Source organism: Anomaloglossus baeobatrachus, chromosome 6 (assembly GCF_048569485.1).
Source record: "Anomaloglossus baeobatrachus isolate aAnoBae1 chromosome 6, aAnoBae1.hap1, whole genome shotgun sequence".
NCBI classification, from domain to species: Eukaryota; Metazoa; Chordata; class Amphibia; order Anura; family Aromobatidae; genus Anomaloglossus; species Anomaloglossus baeobatrachus.
Genome location: NC_134358.1, coordinates 116,891,429 through 116,917,389, shown reverse-complemented (window position 1 = coordinate 116,917,389; position 25,961 = coordinate 116,891,429). Strand labels below are relative to the sequence as shown.

General features: G+C 43.1%; 1 protein-coding gene across 1 annotated transcript in view; it reads right to left on the bottom strand.

Moving 5' to 3' along the window:
* The window catches only part of PREX2 (phosphatidylinositol-3,4,5-trisphosphate dependent Rac exchange factor 2), a 582,180-nt gene that overhangs the window by 59,160 nt on the left and 497,059 nt on the right, over positions 1 to 25,961 (bottom strand). The window contains exon 37 of the mRNA XM_075353190.1: positions 24,273 to 24,463. Within this exon, the coding sequence (XP_075209305.1) occupies positions 24,273 to 24,463 (191 nt within the window). The remainder of the gene's footprint in view (positions 1 to 24,272; positions 24,464 to 25,961) is intronic.

Genomic DNA, 25,961 nt, shown 5'->3' with positions numbered 1-25,961 from the left:
TACGAGTTCGTAGATACCAAACATGTATAATTTTACTTTTATCTAAGTGTAAATTATAAAAAAAAAACCTGAAATTTGTTAAAAAAAGTAAAAAAAATTGAGCTTTTGTCGCCATTTTCAGAGACCCATAGCGTTTTCATTTTTCAAGACCTGGGGCTGTTTGATAGCTTATTTTTTGCATGTTGAGCTGAAGTTTTTAATTATACTATTTTTGAATAGGTGCGCTGTTTTGATTGCCTATTATTGTATTTTATTGCAATGTTGTGGCGACAAAAAAAACCCCTTAATTTTGGCATTTTGACTTTTTTTCCATTATGCAGTTAACCTATCGGATACATTTATTTTATATGTTGACAGATCGGGCATTTTTTAAATGAGGAAAAACCAAACATACATACATATTATATATATATTATACGTATATTGTGTTTTATTTTGTGTTTTTATATTTTTTCCATATTTTTAAACACTTTTTCTTTCACTTCTTGTTTTTACTAGTCTCCTTAGGGGACTTGAAGCCTGCACTGTCTGATTGCTTGTGATGTACAGAGCTGTGTTTGATGCACAGCACAATGCTAATCTCCTGTGACTGCCAGAGCGTTCACAGGAAGTGAGTCATGACAGCAACAGGGGTCATCATCTGACCCTTCATTGCCATGACAACCAATTGGCACCCAGTGATCAAGTCACGGGACTGCCAATAACGGCAAAGAATGGCGCGATCCCCACCCCTGCATGTTAGATTGCAATGTCAAACTCTGACAGCGCAATCCAACGGATTAACAGGTGCGGGTGGATTGGAGATCCACCCGCACCTGTTAGCTGCACATGTTGGCTGATCAGATCAGCAGACATGTGCAGAGAAAGTTGTGGGTACATGAGCCCACCTCAAAGTCAGGGACACAACCAATGATGCACCTAGACATCATTGGTCATGAAGGGGTTAAGAGAGCTGTATAAATGAATGCCATCAAACCTCACTGAATTAAAACAAATCTTCCAAAATAAAGCCTAAGGGGGGTGGGGTCAAATCGAAAGTGACGCACATCCAGCGTCGCAGTCGATATCGTAGTGTGCAAATCCTTTTTGATACGATTAACGAGCGCAAAAGCGTCGTTATCGTATCATCGGTGTAGGGTGCGACATTTCCATAATGCCGGTGCAGCGACAGGTACGATGTAGTTCCTCGTTCCTGCGGCAGCACACATCGCTGTGTGTGAAGCCGCAGGAGCGAGGAACATCTCCTACCTGCGTCCCGGCTGCAATGCGGAAGGAATGAGGTGGGCGGGATGTTTACATCCTGCTCATCTCCGCCCCTCCGCTGCTATTGGCCGCCGGCCGCGTGACGTCGCTGTGATGCCGCACAACCCGCCCCCTTAGGAAGGAGGCGGGTCGCCGGCCAGAGCGACGTCGCAGGGCAGGTGAGTGCATGTGAAGCTGGCGTAGCGATAATGTTCGCTACGCCAGCAATCACAAGATATCGCTGCTGCGACGGGGGCGGGGACTATCGCGCTCGACATCGCAGAATTGGATTGCGATGTCACAGCGTGCAAAGTACCCCATACAGTTTGGCTGTTAAAGGTGGTCCTACAAGATATTAATTCATGGGGTGTACTTAATTTTCCAAACCAAAAAATGACACTTGCAATTTGTTGTGTTGTTGTGCATCTCAGGTTGTACGTACATTTTAAGAAATTCTAATAACCAGATACTTTTTAATGTCCTTATTCTTAAAAGATTGTTAAAAGATGGTATACGTATACTCAGTTTTATCATGAATGTAGATATTGTGTGTTGGAACCAGTTCCTTCTACATTATATTTGTTTTTAAACAATTGTATGAATGTTCATTTATACTATTGATTTATGAAAAAAAAAAAAAAAACAACTAATAAAATGATGTTTACTCTCTAAATGGAAATTCGCTCTGTTTTTTATAGTTCATAGATTTCTATCTGACCTGCAAAACTGCGATATTCGGCAGCAGAGTACATCTCATTAAATGTTTAGCTATGCCTTCCACCGCCCAGTGGAAAAATATCCTTTGAAATCCCCATACAATTAATCCTAATTTAACAATATTGTTCTACATAATGAATCCTATATTTGCTAATCATACAAATCCGCAGAGAGATACGAGAGTAAACATTCTGGAAAGTTCATCACCAAACATTGCTCTAAATGATGTCTGCGCGGTTTAGCACAATCTCAATGAAGTCTATCTGCGCAGACAATCGGAGGTGAATTACATTCGGATACACATACAGATCTATGATAAAAAGAAATGACATAATACAACTCCTAATAATTCGGAGGCACAACGTCTACACAAACAACTCAGAATCAGCACAATCCACAGGATCGGCCCCTCTTGCTCAAAGCAATTTCCATTCATGCAGAATTTCTATTCAATTTCATTTCAGAAGAAACCCCCAGATCCCTAAATAATCTGATGTATCAATGAAAATGTGTGATAATAACTGCTGAGCACGGTGCAGTCACTTGGTAAAATACAGCAGGGTCTCCCGGGTAATAATGTCAAGACCACAAATGTGTCCACAGGTCCCGTTCAGCCCCAAGCAATCTATATAAAGCTCCTCTTGAAATCTTCGATCATCCTGAATTGCTGGGCTTGCTCTGTGCCAAGCATAATCAATTTAGCATAAGTACCATGCTAGGAAAGCAGAGGCAACAAACAGAAACTGACCCTCTGTGCCTCCCGAAAGAGCAAGCGCATTCCCGCTCTGCAGAGTTCTCTTTATATTCACTATTTATGGAGATTAACTGTATTTCCCTCACCAGCGTGGCAGTCATCTACATTATTTAACACGCTATCAATCCTCACCATCAAAGTTTCCAATTGCTTTCTTGACTGTATAAAAATAATGACCATATTACTGGACTGCAATTGAAGGCAGAAAATAGGTTTCTAGAAAAAGTCCCCACATAATGAAGGCAGCTATAAGAAGAACTAATGACCAGTGATATTCACCATGGAGGATGTCCCACTGCAATATCAAAATGGAGACTCTCTTTTGGCTGTTTAAGGGAACCTGTCACCAGTTTTGGAGCCTATAAGCTGTGACCACCACCACCGGGCTCTTATATACAGCATTCAAGCATGCTATATATAAAAGCCCAGGCTGCTGTGTAGAACGTAAAAATCACTTTTATAATACTCACCTAACGGTCGCTGCAGTCGAGTTGGGTAATATAGGCGTCTCCGTTCTCCGGTGCTGGCATCTCCTCAGTCGGCCATCTTCGTCCTTCTGAAGCCTGGGTGCATGACGCGTCTACGTCATAAACACCCGCCGCTCCCACGCAGGCGCTCTACAATACTTTGATCTGTCCTACTCAGGGCAGATCAAAGTACACCTGAGCACAACCTCAATGCCGGCGAGTGTGGATGACGTTGACGCTGCAGTCGAGTTGGGTAATATAGGCGTCTCCGTTCTCCGGTGCTGGCATCTCCTCAGTCGGCCATCTTCGTCCTTCTGAAGCCTGGGTGCATGACGCGTCTACGTCATAAACACTCGCCGCTCCCACGCAGGCGCTCTACAATACTTTGATCTGTCCTACTCAGGGCAGATCAAAGTACACCTGAGCACGACCTCAATGCCGGCGAGTGTGGATGACGTTGACGTGTCATGCACCCCGGCTTCAGAAGAAGGATGACAAAGATGGCCGAAAGAGGAGGCGCCGGCACTGGTGAACAGAGACACCCATATGACCCAACTCCACCGCAGCAACCGTTTAGGTGAGTATTATAAAGTGATTTTTACGTTCTACACACCAGCCTGGACTCTTATATACAGCATGTTAGAATACTGTATATAAGAGCCCACTGGTGGTAACCATAGCTTATAGGCCTCAAATCTGCTGACAGGTTCCCTTTAATACATTTATGGCATATCCATAGCACCTATCTTGGGGGCAGGTGCTCATTGCATGCTGCCTTCAATGAGTATCTTCATTTATATAGGGATGTTGATATGGAAATAGCTTTTACACAAAGGTAGAGAGTAGGAATTCTAGTGCCACCTATTGGAAGTAGCAATCCTAAAAGCCAAAATCAAATTTTAAAGCAGCACTCCAGCGGTAGGGAATTCAGTGCTAGAATGGTGCTTTTAATCTAATGTCCCGACCCTACTTTCATAATTACCCTTTAACAATTCACCTTTTATAGGCACCATCTTGTAATCGCAACCTTTGACTGGCCAGAAGTCAGAATTTATGTCATAAGCTCTTATCGCATGTTTTTAAAAAACAGAACGAGACTTTCATAGACTTGCATTAATTTGTAACCTCTGGCTAACTCCATGAAACACTGGAGCAATCCGGTAGGTCACAAACTGCCTAAGACCAACAGGAGCGGCACCAATATAAGATGAAAACGCCAGAGGGTGAGTATAAGACCAGGGGCAAGGAACTTAGATTAAAAACACCAAGCTAGCGGGGGAAAAAAAACGAAACACTGGAGTGGTACTTTTGGAATCAAATAATGAGCTGCTTCTTACCATGGATTATAATCACATACACCATATAGCATAATAAACCCCCATGAGACTAGCATACCCCCTGCAATAATCATTCCGCTCCCCTGGGATTACAACCACACAACACACAAGGTCATGGGGTGTGACGAAGCAGGGTGAATGCGCATTGGGGCGCATGGACACTTTCACCCAACTAATACCAAAGTTTCACACCATGGCATAATTTATTTTAGTTAGTGTTGAGCGAGTAGTTAACTATTCGTACTCGCTATGCTGTTAGCGAGTACTGTTCGCTACTAGCATATTTGTTATGAATAGCAAGCGCAATGTAAGTCAATGGGAAATACTCGCTAAGTAGCGAGGAACCCGAAAGCCATAGTATTCGCTACTTGCACGAAAAGTATGGCTTTCGGGTTACTCCCTACTTAGCGAGTATTTCCCATTGACTTACATTGCGTCTGCTACTCGTAACGAATATTCGAGTAGTGGACAGTACTCACTAACAGCATATTGAGTAGGAATAATTAACTACTTGCTCAACAATTCCCCTCCCTGAGGAAGCCGGATTTGGGCACCTGATCCCAAAGAGGTGAAATGTACGTTGGTGGGGTATGGGGGAGCTCTTATTACTTACTCAGGACTATGCATCAGTCACCTTATATGCATTGGCCACTTTACAGCATTGTCATCTCTTAATGCAATTATGCTTATCTGATTTGTAGTTATTCCATATACACTGGCCACTTTATAGCATTGTCTTTTCCTTTTATTTACACTATTCATTTGGAAATTTGAGCATAATGGGGATGTATGGGCATATTTATGGATATTTATTGCTGCACCTGCACTTTATTGATATTGCTATGATTGCCCTGTTTCTTACCCCTTTTATGTATGCAGATTGGCCATTTTTGGACTGATTATTATGGCATAACATATGCTATATTGCTATATAACATATGCTATTGCTATATTATGTCCTGTGTATGTATCACATTCCCTTGTTTATTGGTTACCCTTTTTTTTTGCTGGTTCCACATAATAAAATTGTCTTTTGCACTTTTTGACTCTTGTCCTCTTGCTTTTTACTCACTAACAGTATAGCAAGAACAAATAGTTAACTACTCGCTCAACACTGATTTTAGCATTTAAATGTTCTATACTGTACTAATGTTAAGTTGCAGCACTGTGTGAATTAACACCAGTGCCACTCGCCCTAAGGCAATATTATGATGGCACATTATTGCTAATTCATGGACTCCCTAATATAAGTAATCTCTAAAATAGTATGCACTTTATAGGAGTCATCCCTATTTACAATGAATGTGATCTAGGCTGTAAGCACTGCAGCAGATACTGATAACATTTGCACTTGCACTTTATTCAGAGACGTTGACAACCACTGTCACTGTCGCATTATACATTTCATCGCCATTATATTTTGAACATTTAAAGTGATACTCTTATTTTGATATTAATGCCTTACCTTTCAGGTAACCAAGTAATTTCCAATACTATTTAGCCATTCCATCTTGAATATATTACTTTACAGCGTAGACATTACTATCTAGGCAATTAATTTAATAGTCCATTTAGAACCACAGATATTATTGACTCAGCAATTACGGTAATTTATTCTGTAACCAATATATTACTAAGTGGATGAACTGTATCTCCTAATCCACTGACGAACCATATTAATTTTTCTATAATTTAACATATTAATAATAAAAATTAAGCATTTTATAGCTATTGGAATATTCACACTCTTTTTTTTGGTTGTCATATCTTACAATTGTGTTGTTTAATGTAAATTTTGAGTGTAATTCCATATTTATGAAAGGGATCCTTGATAAGGACTTTTTGTTTTCATAGATACAAGCACATGCTGAAGTATATCACTCCTCTCATCCCCCTTAATATACAACCATATCCTGTAGTACATTGCTCCTCATGCCCCTTCTGCATTACATCACTTTTCTCAGTCTTTCTATATTACAGTTCCATCCTGAAAGTACATCACTCCTCTCAGTCCTTCTACTATCCTGCATTAGATTGTTCTTCTCAGTCCCTCTATAAATGGTACTATCCTGCATTAGACTGTTCTTCTCAGCCCCTCTATAAATGGTACTATCCTGCATTAGATTGTTCTTCTCAGCCCCTGTATAAATGGTACTATCCTGCATTAGATTGTTCCTCTCAGTCCCTCTATAAATGGTACTATCCTGCATTAGATTGTTCCTCTCAGTCCCTCTATAAATGGTACTATCCTGCATTAGACTGTTCTTCTCAGCCCCTGTATAAATGGTACTATCCTGCATTAGACTGCTCTTCTCAGCCCCTGTATAAATGGTACTATCCTGCATTAGATTGTTCCTCTCAGTCCCTCTATATATGGTACCATCATACAGTAGGTCACACCTTTCATCCCTCGCTAATTACAGTTCCATCCTGCAGTACATCACTCCTCTCAGTCCCTCTACATACAATTGCAGTACATCACAACTCTCATCAGAAATATCAAGTAATCTTGCTGTACTATAGCCAGCCTGGTCCATGCACAATAACATCTCCTGAGACCAGATCACAGTCACTTATGCTCCTCTTTGGGGGGTATAAAACGGTGTTTCTACGACATATTTGCACAGCATGTTACCCTGAATAATTTCTATACTTGTAGCTGTATAAGCATGACTAGTCACATGGTGCTTTAGTAGTGCTATACCTCACAGCCTGTTCTAAAATGCCACCATAATTTTATTAAACTAACCTATTCCTAGATTATTAAAAGGTCCTTTATGTTCTATACACTTATTTTTATGTTTTAAAAATAAATGAATCTGGCTTGCAGTATTATCCAGGATTAGTCTGGCAGGGCGTTGATTCCTCCAGACTCGTACACTGCAAGGCGATATTGTCATCCGGACTCTTACGTATCTTTTGCCTTCCAATACATTTTTTGGTCATTTTTAAGTCAGTTTTGCTTGTTGATATGTTGTGTCGGCAACTTTTGACAAATGTGTTGCATCTATAAATATAACCCTTTTGTTTTTATATATTGATCACTTCTTAAGCCACCCCTTACTTAAGTCAAGATTACAATAAGTTTTATGATTTTTCAAAAAGTTAAGGTACGTGCCCATGGTCAGGACCCGCTGTCATGTACACGGCGTATCCTGACCTGCGGGACGGGAGTCTCCTCCACAGGATACCACAGCTGCTCGTGCCCACGATCTGGGCTCGGCAGTTGCGGTCTCTCTCTTCTGTTCTCCCTGTGGAGAACGGTTGCGGCTCTGCAGCAATAAATGGACATGCTTGTGGCTTGGAAAGCCACACCGCAGGTCAGTTTACGCTGCAGTCAGTATACACACAGTGAGCATGGGATTTCTAGAAATCCCATCCACTGTGCTTGTACACATGCTGCGTCCAAAACGCTGTGAATCTTGATCATGGGTACACAGCCTTACAATTCAGAAATCTAAGATAAACCTATATGTTAGTACATTTTCTTGTTCATTAACAATATGCAGTAAAATCTGAATAAAATTCATGAAATCTGACTTTTTAATGCCAAAAAAGTCTTGATATATCCACCCTAAAGTGTTCTCTACAGTTTCTGACAATTTTTCAGCATATACGACAGGAAGTCTCGCCTCAGTTTCTAAGGCCCCTTTCACACATCCGTTTTTTGCCATCAGTCACAATCCGTTGAATTGGGAAAAAAACGGATCCAGCGCTGGATCCGTTTTTTCTCATTGACTTGTATTAGTGATGGATTGCGATGGATGGCCTCACGTTACATCCGTCGTAGGATGGATCCGTCGACAAATGTAATGGCGATGACGCCAATAGTAACGTTTTTTGTGTGCGTCGAAAAAATGGACAGCGACGAATTCGTCGCCATCCGTCATTTGTTGTAATGGAAGCCTTTGGGTACAGGGTATGTCGACATCTGTCAAATGATGGATCCGTTGACGGATTCCGTTTTTTATAACCAATCATGTTCAGATGTGGTGTAAATTCATAAATTCGTTTCACTTTTTACACAATCTGCAACGGATCCGTCACAAAACGGGTTATGACTGATGGCAAAAATCTGATGTGTGAAAGGCGCCTAATGGAAGTTAAGCAACATTTGACAGTCAAGTAAATTGTAATTTTGCTCCTGACTACAAAGTTTTTCCTACTGTTTTTTTTAAATTTAGTGTAAACTTCTTATCTCTCCTCTTTATAATATCTTCGAACTTAATCTACACTTTATATTGAAGCGCTTGTTTACAGCCACATATCTACTAATACAATCTTGTACAACTGAATACAAAACTGCGGAGCTGTGAAGCATTATCGGAACGGTCTTGTGAAAGGGCGGAATGTATTAGGGATGGGTCCATTCTGCTTTTATTCCAAAATGAGGAAGCATGTGGCATCTTTTAGTCATTTGTAACGGGGACAAGAGGAGGAAGGGAGAGAACGCTCCTCTTGTGTATCTGCTGTATTCTGTGTCCGCCATCACATCCCAGATTTTACTACTACAGTCCACTGTAGCAAGTCATGATACCAAACAAGTCATTTACCATTATGTTCATCATCTAGCTTTCCCAAAATGTGACAAATCGCCCAAGAGAGCCCTAGAGAAACATTTTACAAGATTACATTCACTTATCTTCATTTACCACACAATTAGACCTCATTACAATAATTATTGCTTACATAATTACAACCTACTTTTCTTTAATCATGTTTCACTGCAGCCTTAAACAGGCAATTAATTCCTTCCATATCATTTACATTAAATATGCAGATTTTAGCATTACAGTATATCAGTTATTAACAATTAGCGTATACGTTTTTCAGTCTGGGTAATCTGTGTACATCTGTTCATTGCCGTTCATAAGAGAGTAGATGTATTAGTGACGAATCCATCTCCCAATGCCCCTGTGTGCAGTAAATGAGCTGAAATTGGCACTACATATGTTGAGTGCCGGAAGAGGCTACACGCAGCTATTAGTTTCTAGATATTCACTATACTCCAGGGTTACAAAGGGTGACTGACTAATAGCCAAAGGTTTTCTACCAAGCAGGTTAATTATTACAGAAGATTTGCAAAGAGAATATGTTTTATCCATTGGAGATTTGGTTGAAGAATCATTGTAGGATGCCCCATAGACCCAAGTTACCGATGCAGCATCTCTAATTTAGAATCAAATTAACAGACAAACGCGGTATCTACCATTCCTAGAGGTAAAGAAATAAAACAATACTGCAAATGTTCATTACTCTTTGTTTAAAATGTCCTACCATTTTTTGTATACAGCTTCCATACAGACCTTTGTACGCCAAATGGATGCAACTGCTGCTCTATGGTAAAGACTACAAATAACATAATGTGTAGTTTGACCTTCTAAAATGAATTCCCCCTGCCCTATTGATGCTTTATTATTTCTAACCTATACTAGAGTAATGTATAGGCATCTATGGTTTGTGGAGGTTAGTTGTCACGATTTCCCTGTGTAGAGCATCTTGCCTTTGGAGATGCTCTGCTGCACTTTCCTGTATTACTAAGCTAGCAGTGTGTTTGATAGCATAGGATTCCATGTTGGCGCTGATTTTTCAGGTATCCCACCTTTCTGGTAATTGCTCAGGCTTCTTTACTGAGTATGCTCGCCCAGAACATCGCCAGTTGTATTCTCTGGTTCTGCAGTTGTGCTGTTGGTCTCTGTTCTGATCTTTGTTCTCTGACCCCAGACTGTTATTTGACTCTCCTCTGCCCGCTTCCTGTTCCTGTTGTGACCCCCTGCCTGTTTGACATCGGACCGTTACCTGACTATGTCTCTACTTTCTCCCTGAACTTATTACGTGCTCTCCTGGATTTCTGACCCTTGGATATCGTCCAGCCTCTGTTTTCTCCTTGTGTCTTCCTGTTAACAGACCCTGGCTTTCCTGACTATGCTCCTGTAAGTAGTGGCTAGCACCACATTAGTGTTAGTCACACACTTCATGTTTATATAAATATTTAAATTATAGAAATATAAATGTATACATTTTATAAATATATAAAATGCACATGCATAGCCATGTCAGTCTATGAATGTGAGGACTGAAGAGACACAAACACACAGGCTAGAGAAAAGAAGGAACAGATTATGCTTCAAAGGTAACACCCACTGAGCTCTAAACATGCAGCATCACAAGCGGTAATGTCACCGGAAGCAGGTCTGAAAAGCTAAAGAAACAATACAGAACAACATAGTGAAACCAGAATATTTCCAAGTACACAGGCATATATCTATATTCCTATTATGTAAACTTAAATTTCCTGTGAGATCCCATAATTTAGTAAAACGTATTACTACCTCCTCTGGAAAGTGATTGTTCTCAGGATGGAAGACCTACATGACAGTCTAAGGCCCCTTTCACACGTCAGTGATTCTGGTACGTTGGTGCTTTTTTTTAAACGTACCAGAATCACTGACATACGCAGACCCATTATAATGAATGGGTCTGCTCACACGTCAGTGATTTGTCACTGCACGTGTCTCCGTGCGGCGTACCCGCGTGTGCGTGTTTGCCGCACAGAGACATGTCCATTTTTTTCTGGCATCACTGATGTTCCACGGACCACGCAGTGGTGTGGTCCGTGAAACACGTGCCAGAAAAAAACGTGCTTTTAAAATAAAAAACATTTTAACTCACCCGGCGTCCAGCGATGTCCTCTGCCGGCTCATTATTGTCACGCATAATCATTATGCGCGACACAGCCGACCCGGAAGCAGCTGCTGCGGGGGTCACCGCCGGCAGGATGCCGCACAACGGGAGCGATCAGCACCATGGACAGCGGGAGCGCGCACAGGTGAGTTGTTTCTAAGTGCAATCACGGGCCACGGAGAACGGAGCCCGGATTGCACTTAGACAACCCACGTGTGCCGTGAATCACGGCACACGCAGGGACATGTGCGTGTTTTACACGCCAGTGAAAAACGTCACAGTTTTTCACTGACGTGTGAAACGGGCCTTAAAAGGGTTGTTAAAGTTAAAAAGGGCTTTTCTCATATTATGAAATGGGTAATAATAGACATAATAATAAGCAAGTTTGCCATTGACTGACTTTTTTATCTGCAGTCATCACCTGCAATGAGAGCTTTTATATTAAATAGTTTATAGCCTGTTGCCAACCAAGAAGATCTATCATCAAATCCTGGCCAAGTATGCTAGTAGCTACAACATTCCAGGCTGAGGAGTTAACTCCTGAGAGCCTACTCAGCTTACTGATGTCAGCTCATGCTGCTCTTATCAGTCCTGCAAAACAGTTAGGCTCTATCCTCCACCACCAGCTGTTTCCAGAGCTGTTCTCCTATTTAATGCCCACATAAGCCATGACCTTGTTCAAAGGCATCAGTATTTATATATGCAAATACAGTTTCAACAGTGTATACTCCAGTATAAGAACTAACACACCCAACTCTGTTACAGTAGTGGAATAAGTTCACAAAGTCACAGAAAGCTACTGCACGTACCCATAATTTATTATGCAGAAGGGCAAGGACCCGAAACATGCAGCCAATGTCATGAAGAAATATCTTCAGTGTAAAAAAGAACAAGAAGTCCTGAAAGGGATGATAATCAATAAATAGCCAGGGATGTCATCAGGTTGAAGATGGTTTTCAAGACTACTGACGTGTCCAATGGACAGGGTCAATAGAATTGATATGCACTAACTCATTATATATATATATATATATATATATATATATATATATATATATATATACATATATCTCAAGGTAAGTTTTTAATTTTTTTAATATCCTACATAGTTTGGTGTCATCAGCAAAATCTGACACTTTACTATCAATCCCATCCACAAGGTCATTAATAAAGAGATTAAAATAGATGAACATGAAGTAACTGAACTCAGAGGATACAAAAAAGATAAAACTGCAATTAGTTAAAAATGAATCAATGACTAATTGAAACAGATTTAAAAACTAAAATACTCTTTATAGATATGTACTCCTGATGTATGAATCTTCCCTTACTTCCTATAATGCAGTTCATTATATCAACTTAAAGTGACACACTTTAAGTTCATATAATGAACTGCATTATAGGAAGTAATTAACTCATTTAATAAACAAAAATATAATTATTACTCAAAGGAAACATGGATGTAGCACAAATGCATTTTCTCCTTTTTTTAAAAAATAATAAAAAAAAAGAAATATATATACAGTGCCTACAAGTAGTATTCAACCCCCTGCAGATTTAGCAGGTTTACACATTCGGAATTAACTTGGCATTGTGACATTTGGACTGTAGATCAGCCTGGAAGTGTGAAATGCACTGCAGCAAAAAAGAATGTTATTTCTTTTTTCTTTTTTTTTTAAATTGTGAAAAGTTTATTCAGAGGGTCATTTATTATTCAACCCCTCAAACCACAAGAATTCTGTTTGGTTCCCCTAAAGTATTAAGAAGTATTTCAGGCACAAAGAACAATGAGCTTCACATGTTTGGACTAATTATCTCTTTTTCCAGCCTTTTCTGACTAATTAAGACCCTCCCCAAACTTGTGAACAGCACTCATACTTGGTCAACATGGGGAAGACAAAGGTGCATTCCAAGGCCATCAGAGACAAGATCGTGGAGGGTCACAAGGCTGGCAAGGGGTACAAAACCCTTTCCAAGGAGTTGGGCCTACCTGTCTCCACTGTTGGGAGCATCATCCAGAAGTGGAAGGCTTATGGAACTACTGTTAGCCTTCCACGGCCTGGACAGCCTTTGAATGTTTCAACCCATGCCGAGGCCAGGCTTGTCCGAAGAGTCAAGCCTAACCCAAGGACAACAAGGAAGGAGCTCCGGGAAGATCTCATGGCAGTGGGGACATTGGTTTCAGTCAATACCATAAGTAACGTACTCCACCGCAATGGTCTCCGTTCCAGACGAGCCCGTAAGGTACCTTTACTTTCAAAGCGTCATGTCAAGGCTCGTGTACAGTTTGCTCATGATCACTTGGAGGACTCTGAGACAGACTGGTTCAAGGTTCTCTGGTCTGATTAGACCAAGATCGAGATCTTTGGTGCCAACCACACACGTGACGTTTGGAGACTGGATGGCACTGCATACGACCCCAAGAATACCATCCCTACAGTCAAGCATGGTGGTGGCAGCATCATGCTGTGGGGCTGTTTCTCAGCCAAGGGCCCTGGCCATCTGGTCCGCATCCATGGGAAGATGGATAGCACGGCCTACCTGGAGATTTTGGCCAAGATCCTCCGCTCCTCCATCAAGGATCTTAAGATGGGTCGTCATTTCATCTTCCAACAAGACAACGACCCAAAGCACACAGCCAAGAAAACCAAGGCCTGGTTCAAGAGGGAAAAAATCAAGGTGTTGCAGTGGCCTAGTCAGACTCCTGACCTTAACCCAATTGAAAACTTCTGGAAGGAACTCAAGATTAAAGTCCACATGAGACACCCAAAGAACCTAGATAACTTGGAGAAGATCTGCATGGAGGAGTGGGCCAAGATAACTCCAGAGACCTGTGTCGGCCTGATCAGGTCTTATAAAAGACGATTATTAGCTGTAATTGCAAACAAGGGTTATTCCACAAAATATTAAACCTAGGGGTTGAATAATAATTGACCCACACTTTTATGTTGAAAATTTATTAAAATTAATCTGAGCAACATAACTTGTTGGTTTGTAAGATTTATGCATCTGTTAAGAAATCCTGCTCTTGTTTGAAGTTTGCAGGCTCTAACTTATTTGCATCCTATCAAACCTGCTAAATCTACAGGGGGTTGAATACTACTTGTAGGCACTGTATATATATATATATATATATACACATACAGTATATATGTAGATATATATATATATCTATATCTATCCATCCATCCATCCACCCACCCATCCATCCATCCATCTATATATATATATATATATATATATATATATATATATATATATTATATATAAAAATGACATCTAAAACAATCAAAAAGAAGCACATAGATTTCCCTGATCATATCCTAGTCCATTTCTGTGTACACAGCCATATATACTTTTATAACCTGTCCAATGCAGACAGATTTAAGATGCCTGTATGGCTTTACGTGCTTAACTGAGAGATAAAAGGAGTTTTTTTTTATATTTTTAAGGTCAATACTGTTAAATTGATGCATTGTCAGGAGTAGGTAGTGTATTATGTCATTTGACAAGGCGAGCTGTCCATCTTATCAGCCGAGGCCGCGTGTTACTCCAGCTCTTCATGATAACATCTTCCTTCTCACGGCTGCCAGGGATCTAACATCGTTATATGAGCTAAGAGGACAGAATCAAACAGGATAAGCAACAAGAAGAGTGATTGTGCTTGTGAAAGAAAACAAACCATTATTTTATGGCCCCCCCCCATCAAATCCAAGAAACATGTATTCGATTAGAGCATTTTTCTCCTGAAATAAAAATAGAAATCCTGATTTGATTCTTACCATGTACAGTAATTGTGTTACATCTAATTCTTGCAAATCTACATATTGTACTCTGTGCAGCTGAACAGTGTCTCCAGCGCTATGCCCACTCATAAAAATGATACTACATAAACAATAATGCATGTCCACACATGGAACATCCCTAATTGCATCCAGCTATCAATAACTATGTTCACATGTGGCAGATTGGTTTTACAAATTGAGTTCTGTAGCATTAATTCAGAGTATTGGGTAAGAGTGGTGGACAATGGCTATTGCATTCCTACCCTCGAAGACACCAATCATGTATTGTTATGTTGTATAGTGTGCTGTGAATAATGTCTTGCATCTTTTGTAAATATTGCGTCAGGTGTAAATATTGTGATGTAGAGTGTAATAATGTTTATGTAGTAATGATATATAAAGGTATAGCAGTGTTGTATGTAGGAATGTAATGTATAAGATGTAATATATTGTATGTGTTATTTAGCACTTGTTAAGGAAGTTGCTGGACTACAGGGCCAGAAGTAGTTAACTGTTGGGACTAGCCCAACCTGGGAGGGGTCAACTGAAAGGGAAAGTGACAGTTAATTCTAGAAGAATCAGTGAAGGTCGAGTGAGTGAAGGTGATAGACATGTAGTCGGTTGGTCGTGAAGGTCGCATACATAGTTACATAGGTTGAAAAAAAACCTAGGTCCATCTAGTTCAACCTTCCTCCACTAATTATACATTTTGTCACTATCAGTGGGTGGTTTCTGGCAATGGAGAAAAGGAGAAAAAAGGCAAGATAGCAAGAATATCTGTGGCGCCCCTGAGGCTTCCGTCGCCACAGGAACATTGCACCCCAGCCAGAGGTGTGATGTCCCATCCTGGGTAAGGAAGGGAGTAAACGCCGGTACACAAGCAAATCTGCACTACACCCATTGTTAGGCATATTTTAGGACCAGGGATAGTGGCAACGACCCACATGCTGTATGATGGGGGGGCATAAGACCCATCCCTTCTCCCAGTGGGTGGGGCCTAGCAATAGGGTGGGTGGGTGGAGCGAGCCAAGAGTAGAGTAGTGACAGGAAGGTCAAGTTTAGTGAGATAGAGTTTGGAGTTGGAGTGAGAAGTCTGCGGGAGGAAGAGGAGGCAGATAGCCAGAAAAAGAAGAGAAGTGAAACAGCAAGAGAAAGTGACGCTTCCTGGTGGAGACCCTGAGGCCCAGATAGGCTCAGGTGACACCACAGTAGAACACCACAGAAAGGATTTCAGGGCCACTGTACAGCTTTCAAGCTTGTGGCCTGTTCCACCAATCCACCGGGTGGAGGGGTCAAGCTGCACACGGGGAACAGTCCCTAAAAATTGGAGGAAGAGAAGTCATTTCCAAAGGTGAAAACCGAGGCCCAGGGTGGTTGCAAGTGCCCAGGGCCACATCCCACTGCAGAACCTCTGAGAAGAGGGTAAAGTTCCAGCTAGGCAAGCCCTCTTGTCCAGAAGCTGTAGTGGAGGCCAAGCCAGGTTCAACCAACAAAGGCAAGGCTTAGAAGACAGCTGAAGAGAGGGACACAATAGAAGGGTGCAGCGGCTTTTATTCCCAGATCTACCCGAGATTGGCGGAGGTCCCTGACAGTGGGTTCTAGCAGTCTAAAGGCACCAGTGTGCCTCACCCCAGGAACTGTGAGTAAACAACTTGAAACTGCACCCCCTGGTGTTGCCTCTGTTATTTCGTCTGCACTGCACCATCTACAACACCCTCATAGACTCTTACAAGCACCAACAGTTGCCCCGGGGTACCGCTTCACCTGTGGGGAACAGGACCATTCAAGTTGCCATTGCACCAGCCCCGGAGGCCCCATACAGCAGCGGTGGCTTAATAGCCGCAAACCACAGGTGGCGTCACAAATAACCTAAAAACTTTATTATTAATCACCACCCCCACTGAAGCCATATTAGTTGACCCTGCCAGGGTCACGGAGTCGGGCCCCACCACCACTGACGACCCCCGGACTAGTCCGGCCTGGCATCGGGTGTCCCATAGCCCAGGGGTGGGCGAGTCATATCAAGTGTGACTGGAGACACAGGGTGTGAACAGCGTTATAACTAGAGTCCGATCCTCCAATGGAGTGACCACAGACAATAAGAGCTGGATGAAGGAACCCTAGCAGCCAGGCTTTTTTGAACCGTCAAAGTACCAGGTGATTTCTACTGGTGCAAGACTCTAATGGCCAGGCCCCTTAACCGTCAAGGTACTGGGGTAATCTCAACTGGCATGTGAACCAACAGATTGGTTTCCCACTAAATGTCCAGAAGTGCAAAGCTTTACTCTGGTCTTTCTTTTTTTCTCTCTATGCCTATGTAGCCTTTTTAGTGTAGCGCCCCTTAGACTGGTCGCTACAGGGTATATCATTATATCCTTCCCGAGCAGGTCAAGATGTTAATCTGGTAAGTTTACACACATCTCACACCACCATACAGCAGGGAGAAGCAGTCACTAGGAAAGGGTTAACAATGGTTTCACATTACATAAGAGCAAGCTTGGACACGAGACAGAGCAGACGCATGGTGTGTAGCTCCTTGAAGGGAGGCTGTCAGGCTTTCAGGGAGGCAGAACCGAGCTGTCTAGATGTAACACCGAACAGACAGCACAACCAAGCTTGGGCCAGTAACACCTAGAGAGACGGGACCCAGCACTTGTAATCATGGACTAAAAGGGGAGCAGTCGCCAGAGCACGGGACTGAGCACAGGAGAGGTACAGAGCCCCAGTTCGTTTGGATGCGGCGCAGCATCAGAGAGGGAGCCTGGGGAGATGGGACAGAGGTCCGACCCACGGGAGGTCCAGGCTGCCGGCCTGTACGGGCCAGGACCGGGGGGGGGAGTACAGATGTGCATGGAGGATAAAGGCCAGAAATTACCAAACCAGATCCAGCCACTGACCTGCCCGGGATCGACCGTAGTCTCTGATGGCGAGGACCAGCACCCCGGGTGCGATACCACCTGAGCCAGTAAATAAAGTGACTGGAACCTGCACCTGGTGACTCTGAGTAACTGCCGCTGCCCTGCACTCCGGTGCTCCCGTGGACTGCTGCCCCCGTTCTCACCAACCTCCCGGGTTTCCCCGCTCCGCCCGTGGGGAGCAATACCATCCCGGCTACACCTAACATCTGCCCCGGAGAGAGACTGTGCAGCAGCGGCTAATTCCTGGCTGCATACTACGGCAGGTGCTGCGAAGCATCCCCATTCCCCATCCAGTACTGCCCCTGGGAAAGGACTAGTCGCAGGAAGGGTCAGCGGCAGAGGAGGTCGAGACCCCAGTAACCCCTTCAATCGGTGACATGCTTCCCAGGGGCCCGTCACCCTCCTTCCATCCCCATCTGTTATGGACACTTGTCCGTTTGCTGTTTTTGTTTAACATGTAGCCGACGGGGTCATGGAACCGGGTCAGGCCAGGCACAGCTACCCCAAGGAAGAACCACTGGCCCGGTGACGAGTACCCTAAAGGGCCATTTACACGCTGCGACATCGCTAACGATATATCGTCAGGGTCACGGTGTTTGTGACGCACATCTGGCGCCGTTAGTGACATCGCAGCGTGTGACAGGCAGGAGCGACCTTAAACAATCACAAAAGAAACAAAAATCGTTGGCATATGAGAGGTCGTTCATTTACCAAAAATTGTTGTCTGGTACGTAGCGAGGTTGTTCCTCGTTCCTGCGGCATCACACATCGCTATGTGTGACACCGCAGGAGCGACGATCATCTCCTTACCTCCGTCCACCAGCAATGAGGAAAGAAGGAGGTGGGCGGCATGTTCCGGACGCTCATCTCCGCCCCTCCTCTGCTATTGGATGGATGTTTTGTGACGTCGCTGTGACGCAGAACGCACCTCCCCCTTGAAGGAGAGATTGTTCGGCGGGCACAGCAGCGTCGCAAAACAGGTATGTGCGTGTAACGCTGACAGTAGTGATCACCACATATCGCACCAACGACGGGGGCGGGTGCTATCGCTAGCGATGTCGCAGCGTGTAAAGCACCCTTTAGGCTCCATGGTACGCTACATTAGCATACTTACCATATTTTTATTGACCAATAAATCCTTTTGTATTTTATTGTCTTCGAGTGCTGATCCTTTTTTTTTCTTGTGGACTATATTGTGGAGCACTGGAATCAAGTACCAGGAAGGTAAGCTTATTGTTTCTCTCCAGTCTTATCCCAAGGATAGGTCACAAAAAATGTAAAGCCTAGACAACCCCTTTAAGGCCCGGAAGTAGGGGGTACTTTGCACGTTGCGATATCGCATCGCTAGCATCAGCTAGCGATGCCGAGTGCGATAGTACTCGCCCCCGTCGCACATGCAATATCTTGTGATAGCTGCCGTTGCGAACATTATCGCTACGGCAGCTTCACACGCACTTACCTGCCCTGCGACGTCGCTCTGGCCGGCGACCCGCCTCCTTCCTAAGAGGGCGGATGGTGCAGCGTCACAGCGCACTCACACGGCAGGCGGCCAATAGAAGCGGAGGGGCGAAGATGAGCAGGATGTAAACATCCCGCCCACCTACTTCCTTCCGCATAGCCGGTGGAGACAGGTAAGGAGATATTCCTCGCTCCTGCGGCTTCACACACAGCGATGTGTGCTGCCGCAGGAACAAGGAACAACATCGTATCTCTTATTGGTGCGACATTATGAAAATGACCGACGCTACACAGATCACCGATTTTCGATGCCATTGCGACCGTTTATCGGCGCATCTAGGCTTTACACGTTGCGACGTCGTTACCGGCGCCAAATGTGCGTCACTTTCGATTTGACCACGACGATATCGCAGTAGCGATGTCGCAGCGTGCAAAGTACCCCTTACTGCTACCACTGCACCCACTGTAGCTGCACCCCTGACAGCTCACATATAATAAATAAATAGATAAAGGGGCACTAAATACATTAAGGTGTTTTTTGTTTTTGTTCTTTTAAACACAGAGACTTCATTAAAATTTCCTTGATCAATATTCATCTTATTCCTAAAGACATGAGCATATCCGTCAGATGGTCAGCCCTTATGTTAATTGGCATGCACACTGTCACTGGCAATCTGAAGGTTGAGCCTTATTATTGCTAATAGGAAGAAACAAGAACACTTCCAAACAATTTTAATCCAGTTTAAAAAGCAATCTCATTTTAGAAATTAGTGCAACTTCAAAACAGACTTAATTATTGCATGAGTTTACAATTATAATGAGCACTGACGGCAAAGAGAGCTCACTCCATGCGCATATGCTTACTACGTGGGTAATGGGCACTCGGCCAAACTCTGGGGACGATGTCCTACTTGTGCTATAGAGAACAAACACAATGATATCAACAAACACATAACATTACTCGACTTTCTTATTATATTTCTAATTTGAAGGTTATGGATTGATGCCAGAAAAAATCCTATTTTTATTTTATCCCAATGTGCAACCTCTAGTAGCCCAAAATCTAATGGGATTATGTAAAAACTTGACTTTTAAATTACAAAGGTAAATTTGGCAGAAAGTAAAATAACTAAAAACCCTGGACAAGTAACTCATGTGAGAATAAAAAGCTAAAGACATGAAGCACAAGAGAAACATCTCTGCTACAGTTGTAAAGGACTTACTAATAAATCATTCATTCTAAACTTCATGTTTTCTATTAAATACATCTCATTTTATGCTTAATTAAGAATTAAATGAGGCATCAGGGAGATTTTTATTATATGTGTCAACTTTGTACTTTTCAAAGTCAGTTTGGTCTAAAATCTTCTTTCTCATTTAAAATGCTCCCAAAAATATTTCTTTTTTAAACAAAACAGTATTTTGTAATATATAGGAGGTATGGTACATGAATACTTACAGGGGTTGTCCACTACTTTTTCATTGATGGCCTATCCTTAGGATAGGTCATCAATGTCTGATCGGCCAGGGTCCAACACCCCACACCAGACCGATCAGCTGTTCTCGGTCCCGGCAGCGCAGCAGGCAGTTGCACCTACTCCGTCTTCTGATAGTGGCCGGGTACTGCACATATGCCTCCTATTGATTAGAATGGAAGGTGGATGTGCAGTACCCAGCCGCGACCACTGAAGACAGAGCTGCTCTGGAAAGGAGCATTTCTGGCTGCCTGCTGCCACCGCCGGGACCGAGAACAGCTGATCGGCGGGGGTGTCGGGTGTTGGACCCCGGCCAATCTGACATTGATGACCTATCCTTAGGATAGGCCATTAATGTTAAAGGAGGGGACAACCTCTTTAATGGCTTTGGAAGAAAAACAATGCTAGTAATTGTGTTCCACTACTTCTGCTATATCACAGAGATATACCAGAAATTGTCATTGATGATGGTCTGTGTTCGAGACCCCGAATGAAGGGAATGAGTCCGGTGAACATCGTGTAACTTCATTTAACTTTACTTGGGTTAGGTGGAGATAAGTCATGGACTCTAAAGTCTACAGTAAGTTTTTTACATTTCTCCAATTTTCTTGAGACAAAACTTGAAGTGAAGCCTTTATGGGAGATTTCATAACTTTAAAGGTACATGTACCGCCCTGAGGGGGGCCCAGCCGCTTCTCTGCTGCTCGGACCAAGCCGCTCGAGGTCCAAGCTTGGGTTGTCGGTGGCATGAGCGCGTCCGGACCGGGGACCACGTCGCTCTGTTAAGGGGGAGGCAGTAGGGTGGTGGTGGTGTGGGACGAGGCGTGCAGCCAGGGAGGGCTGCGTTGTCGTCTAACGGGTCATGACGCCACCCACGGGTCATGGTGACAGGATGCACCACCGCTGCGGCTGGAGTGAAGGTGGGCTCGTCCGGGATCGGTGTTGCGGCCGCAGCTTAGATGTTAGCCCCTCCGTGGGTAGGGGCGGTGTGTCCCGGGGCCCGGTGGGGGACTGACGACGGTGTTGTTGTCGGGGTGCAGGATGCTGTGCTGCGGTGCGTGGGTGGGTTGGGTCCCGCAGCCGGCTGCTTGTGTCCCCTTGTGAGGTTGATAGTGGCCCCTTTCCCTTGCACCTCTTGTTGTTGTTTTCGGCTCCCCTGCCTGGACAGTGGTAGCCCGCTCCTCGGCGTTGACCTGCCGGAAGAGCCCTCGGTTGCCCGCAGGCGCTGACCCGTCGGATGTTTGGCCCTTGGCGGTGGCTCTCACCCGGTATCGGTGGGCTTTTGCCTTCTTTCGGGACTTTGGGTGAGGATAAACCCGTGAGGTCCAGCCTGCAATCAGTTAATTTGCCTATACTGAGTGGCTTCTAAGCTAGGACGGGGTCTGAGTACCCGGTTTCTGGTGCTCCAGTGAACGGTTGACTCCCCGGTTCAGGGTTGGCGGGCTCCAACCCTGGCCCGGTCCCTATTGTTCCGCCGGTTGCTGTACTGGTACTCCTGCAGGCGGCCACCACCGTCTGCCTGCCTGACGGTTCAAGGGTCCCAGGCTCCTACCCGGATCCCTGACAGCTCTACAACTCCACTCCTCTCACTGTCACTCTACAACTCCACTCCCCACTTAAAACTGTTTGTATTTCCTGTCTCAGTACAGTAGTCTCCTCGGTGGGCGTGCCTTTCCGCCTGACTCCGCCCACCTGGTGTGCTCTACTAGCCCTTTCGAGTGACGGGTGTGTCCTCACAAGGGGAGTGTGTGTGTAATGTGGTAGGTATTATTACCTGTGACCCCTGGGGTCAAGGGTGTCACATAAACACATTTGGTCAAAAATCGCTTAGAAGAAAATAAAAGAAGCAACACTTTGCAATCCACCATTCCCCACTGGTATTATGCTCTAATTTTTGGCACTGCCTGGTCCTCCATTGATCTCTACTTCCTGTTGCAAAAATAATGTCTCCAACTCAGGGACATGTGTCCACTGTATCCAATTACTGGCTTTAGTGGTCACAAAGTCATCAGTGCGCCAAGAAGCCAAGCAGTATTGGAATGGGAGCAGCATGGAAATGCTTAAATAAGCAGGGCCGGATTTATACATTTCTATACCCTAGGAAAAAGCACATCATTCTGCGCCTTCTCCTGCTGGCGCTGGTGTCACTCACTGCTAGTACCTCCACCCCATTGTGACATCTACTGTCACAGTAAGAAGCTATGGTGGCGATGGAGATAGAAGAAGAGAGCTAGCGCTGAACTCGCATCGCCTATTCCCACAGTGTTTATCACCGAGGATCCAGGATGTCTTTAGAGGGGGTAGTGATGCTAGAAATTGGAGTAAGAAACTACAGCACTTCCCCGGTGACTGAGTAAGTCAGCGCAAGCTGTAGAAATAGGCAATACAAATGTACCGCTCAATTTATTCAAATGAGTGGTCCGAAGACAAAAGTAAATCTAATTTCAAATCTCTATCTATTGCATGCTATAATCAAAGTTATTTTCTAATGTACTTGTACTAAAAATTCCCTACCATTCCACAACTACACTGTGATCCTATTTATTTTTCCTGTCTGATGATGATTTGTTTGAGAATCCCAGTGCATACTGGGATACTCAAACAAAGCATCATCAGAGGGCAGAGTCTGTGGCAGTGATTGCAGCCTCTGTCCCCTCCCTGAAACAAAATGACATCATGACGCTCATTTCAGGGGCTGGTCTGTCCCTCTGTGTCCCTCCCTGCTCTGTCCCTGACAGGAAATAGAAAAAAATAGGGTAGCAGTTAAATAGTGTAGTTAAGCAACTGTAGGGAATTTTTAATACAAGGAGATTAGAAAATATCATCAACTATATAAGGATTTAAAATTAAATTTATTTTTTGCCTTCTGACCACCCTTTAATGTATGTGTATGTAAATTTTAAAAACAGCATTTTATATGGCCTCATAATAAAAAAAAATTGAAAATATTTGGTTGTTATTTCTTCTTTATATACTCTCCCCTGACTTCTGCGTCCTACACCATGGCCTAGGTTGGCCTTTCTGGAAATTCGACCACGGAAATAAGCATAGCTTCTTCTATATATTTTTTTTTTTTTACTCATTCTGAGATGTTTGTGAAATATTTTTACCCTCTATTCCCATCCTCGGACAACCATTGTAATTCCTTTTGAATCTAATCAACATTGAAAAATTGGAGATATAGACTAGGCCTTATAGTGTAATTATATTGACTGTTCGTACCATTTACGCCTATGCGTTATCTCATTGCTTGTATGTTTATTTACAACAGGATTTAAGAAATATAACAGATTAATAACATTATGAATAATTTCATATATTATGTGAAATATTACCGTTAAACATTTTGTGTGGTTAGTAATCGGTAATTATTTCTGGCATAACTACAAGCATAAATGTAATAACTGAGAAGAAGGAATCCGTGGGTTTACGTACCGGTGCACTCCACTATTGCACATTATAACATGGCATGCCCCAAGCCGACTGCTAAGTTCTGAAGACACTGAGAGCAGTCCTACTCCGGAGGCACCGCAGGCCGTGTAGGCACAAGCTGCTGTACGCTTAGAGTGAATGAAAGAATCTACCAGCCGATACAGTTCATCCAAAGCATTGAGCGGCCTCATCAGCTGCACCATGGAAAAAGGAAAGAGAAAGGCGATTTTCTTGTAATACAAGTCAGTACACGTCATACATGCAATACATGTGAATGTAAAGTATTGTAGGCAGAAAATGTGTAGACCACAGAGATACTGAACTCACTAATTGTTTTATTCATGAAAGTATATTTAGATGATCTTTGTTTAATTAGGAATTGTAATGATATTTTAAAAGTTTATTCTACAACTACTGCTGGCACGCTGGATCCATGAATTCATTCTTTGTAATACATAACGCTACAATGTGCATGATAAAAGTTCCTTAATAGAGTTGGGAGAGTACCTAAATATTCGTACTCGCTATACTCATACGAGACAAGTACTGTCTACTACTTGTGTATTCGTTCCGAATAGCGTGTTCAGTGCAAGTCAATGGGGAAAAACTCGTAAGGTAACAAGTAACCCGAATTTCGCACTAGTCATGCGAGTAGCGACTAGTGCGGAATTTGGGTTACTCGTTGCATTGCACGTATTCCCCATTGACTTGCATTGCAGACGCTATTCAGAACGAATACGCGAGTATTAGACAGTACTCGTTATGAGTATAATGAGTACGAATAGTTAGATACTTGCTCAACTCTACTCACAATGTAATGAGTAAACCGAATTCCACACTTTCGCCACTCGCACAAATAGAGAGGTATTCAGGTTACTCATTACGTTGTGAGTTTTTCCCCATTGACTTGCATTGCATACGCTATTCGGAATGAATACGCAAGTAGTAGACAGTACTCGTTATGAGCATAGCGAGCATGAACAGTTAGGTACTCTCTCAGCTCTATTCCTTAATCTATTTTTCAAGTCTTCAACTGGAACCTGAGTTTTCTGTAACCAGTCTCCTATTTTTTGCTGGGGTTACGTGGCTACTTTGACAGCAACACTTTTCGAATGGCTAAAAAGATCACACTTTTCTGGGGGCAAATTGCATCATTTTGTAAGAGAGTGTAGTCATATTGCTACCAGGAAGTTGCTGCAACCTTGACACAGAAGTGGCAAGAAATCCAAATCTGCTGGACTTTTTGTGACCAAACTTGTTGGTTGCAGTTTGATCATATTCATTTACACTACTGCATGGTGTGATGACACATTTGACCAAATTTACTTACACTACTGTATGGTGTGATGACGCATTGGCATAGTGCCATTTTTTGTGGCCTAAGGTGCTGCACAGTCCAAGCCTTTAACTGACAAGACAATGTTGTACAAAGATCATTAGTTCCTCAAATTCTCATATACTCCACCAACTAAACTAGTCACTCAGTTCACAGATTTGTATTTCGTCTACATGGCAGCTTACCATGTTATTGTGTATTCAGTAAAAAAAAAAAATAAAAAATGATTGATTGGTTAGTTGATTAGACAAGTATACCTAATAAAACTACCTATCGACAACCTATGGCTCTAAAGCTATGTGTGGCTTGTGGGCCCGTGATATGTGGTTCGCGACTGTCTGCCAGCTTGGCGCATT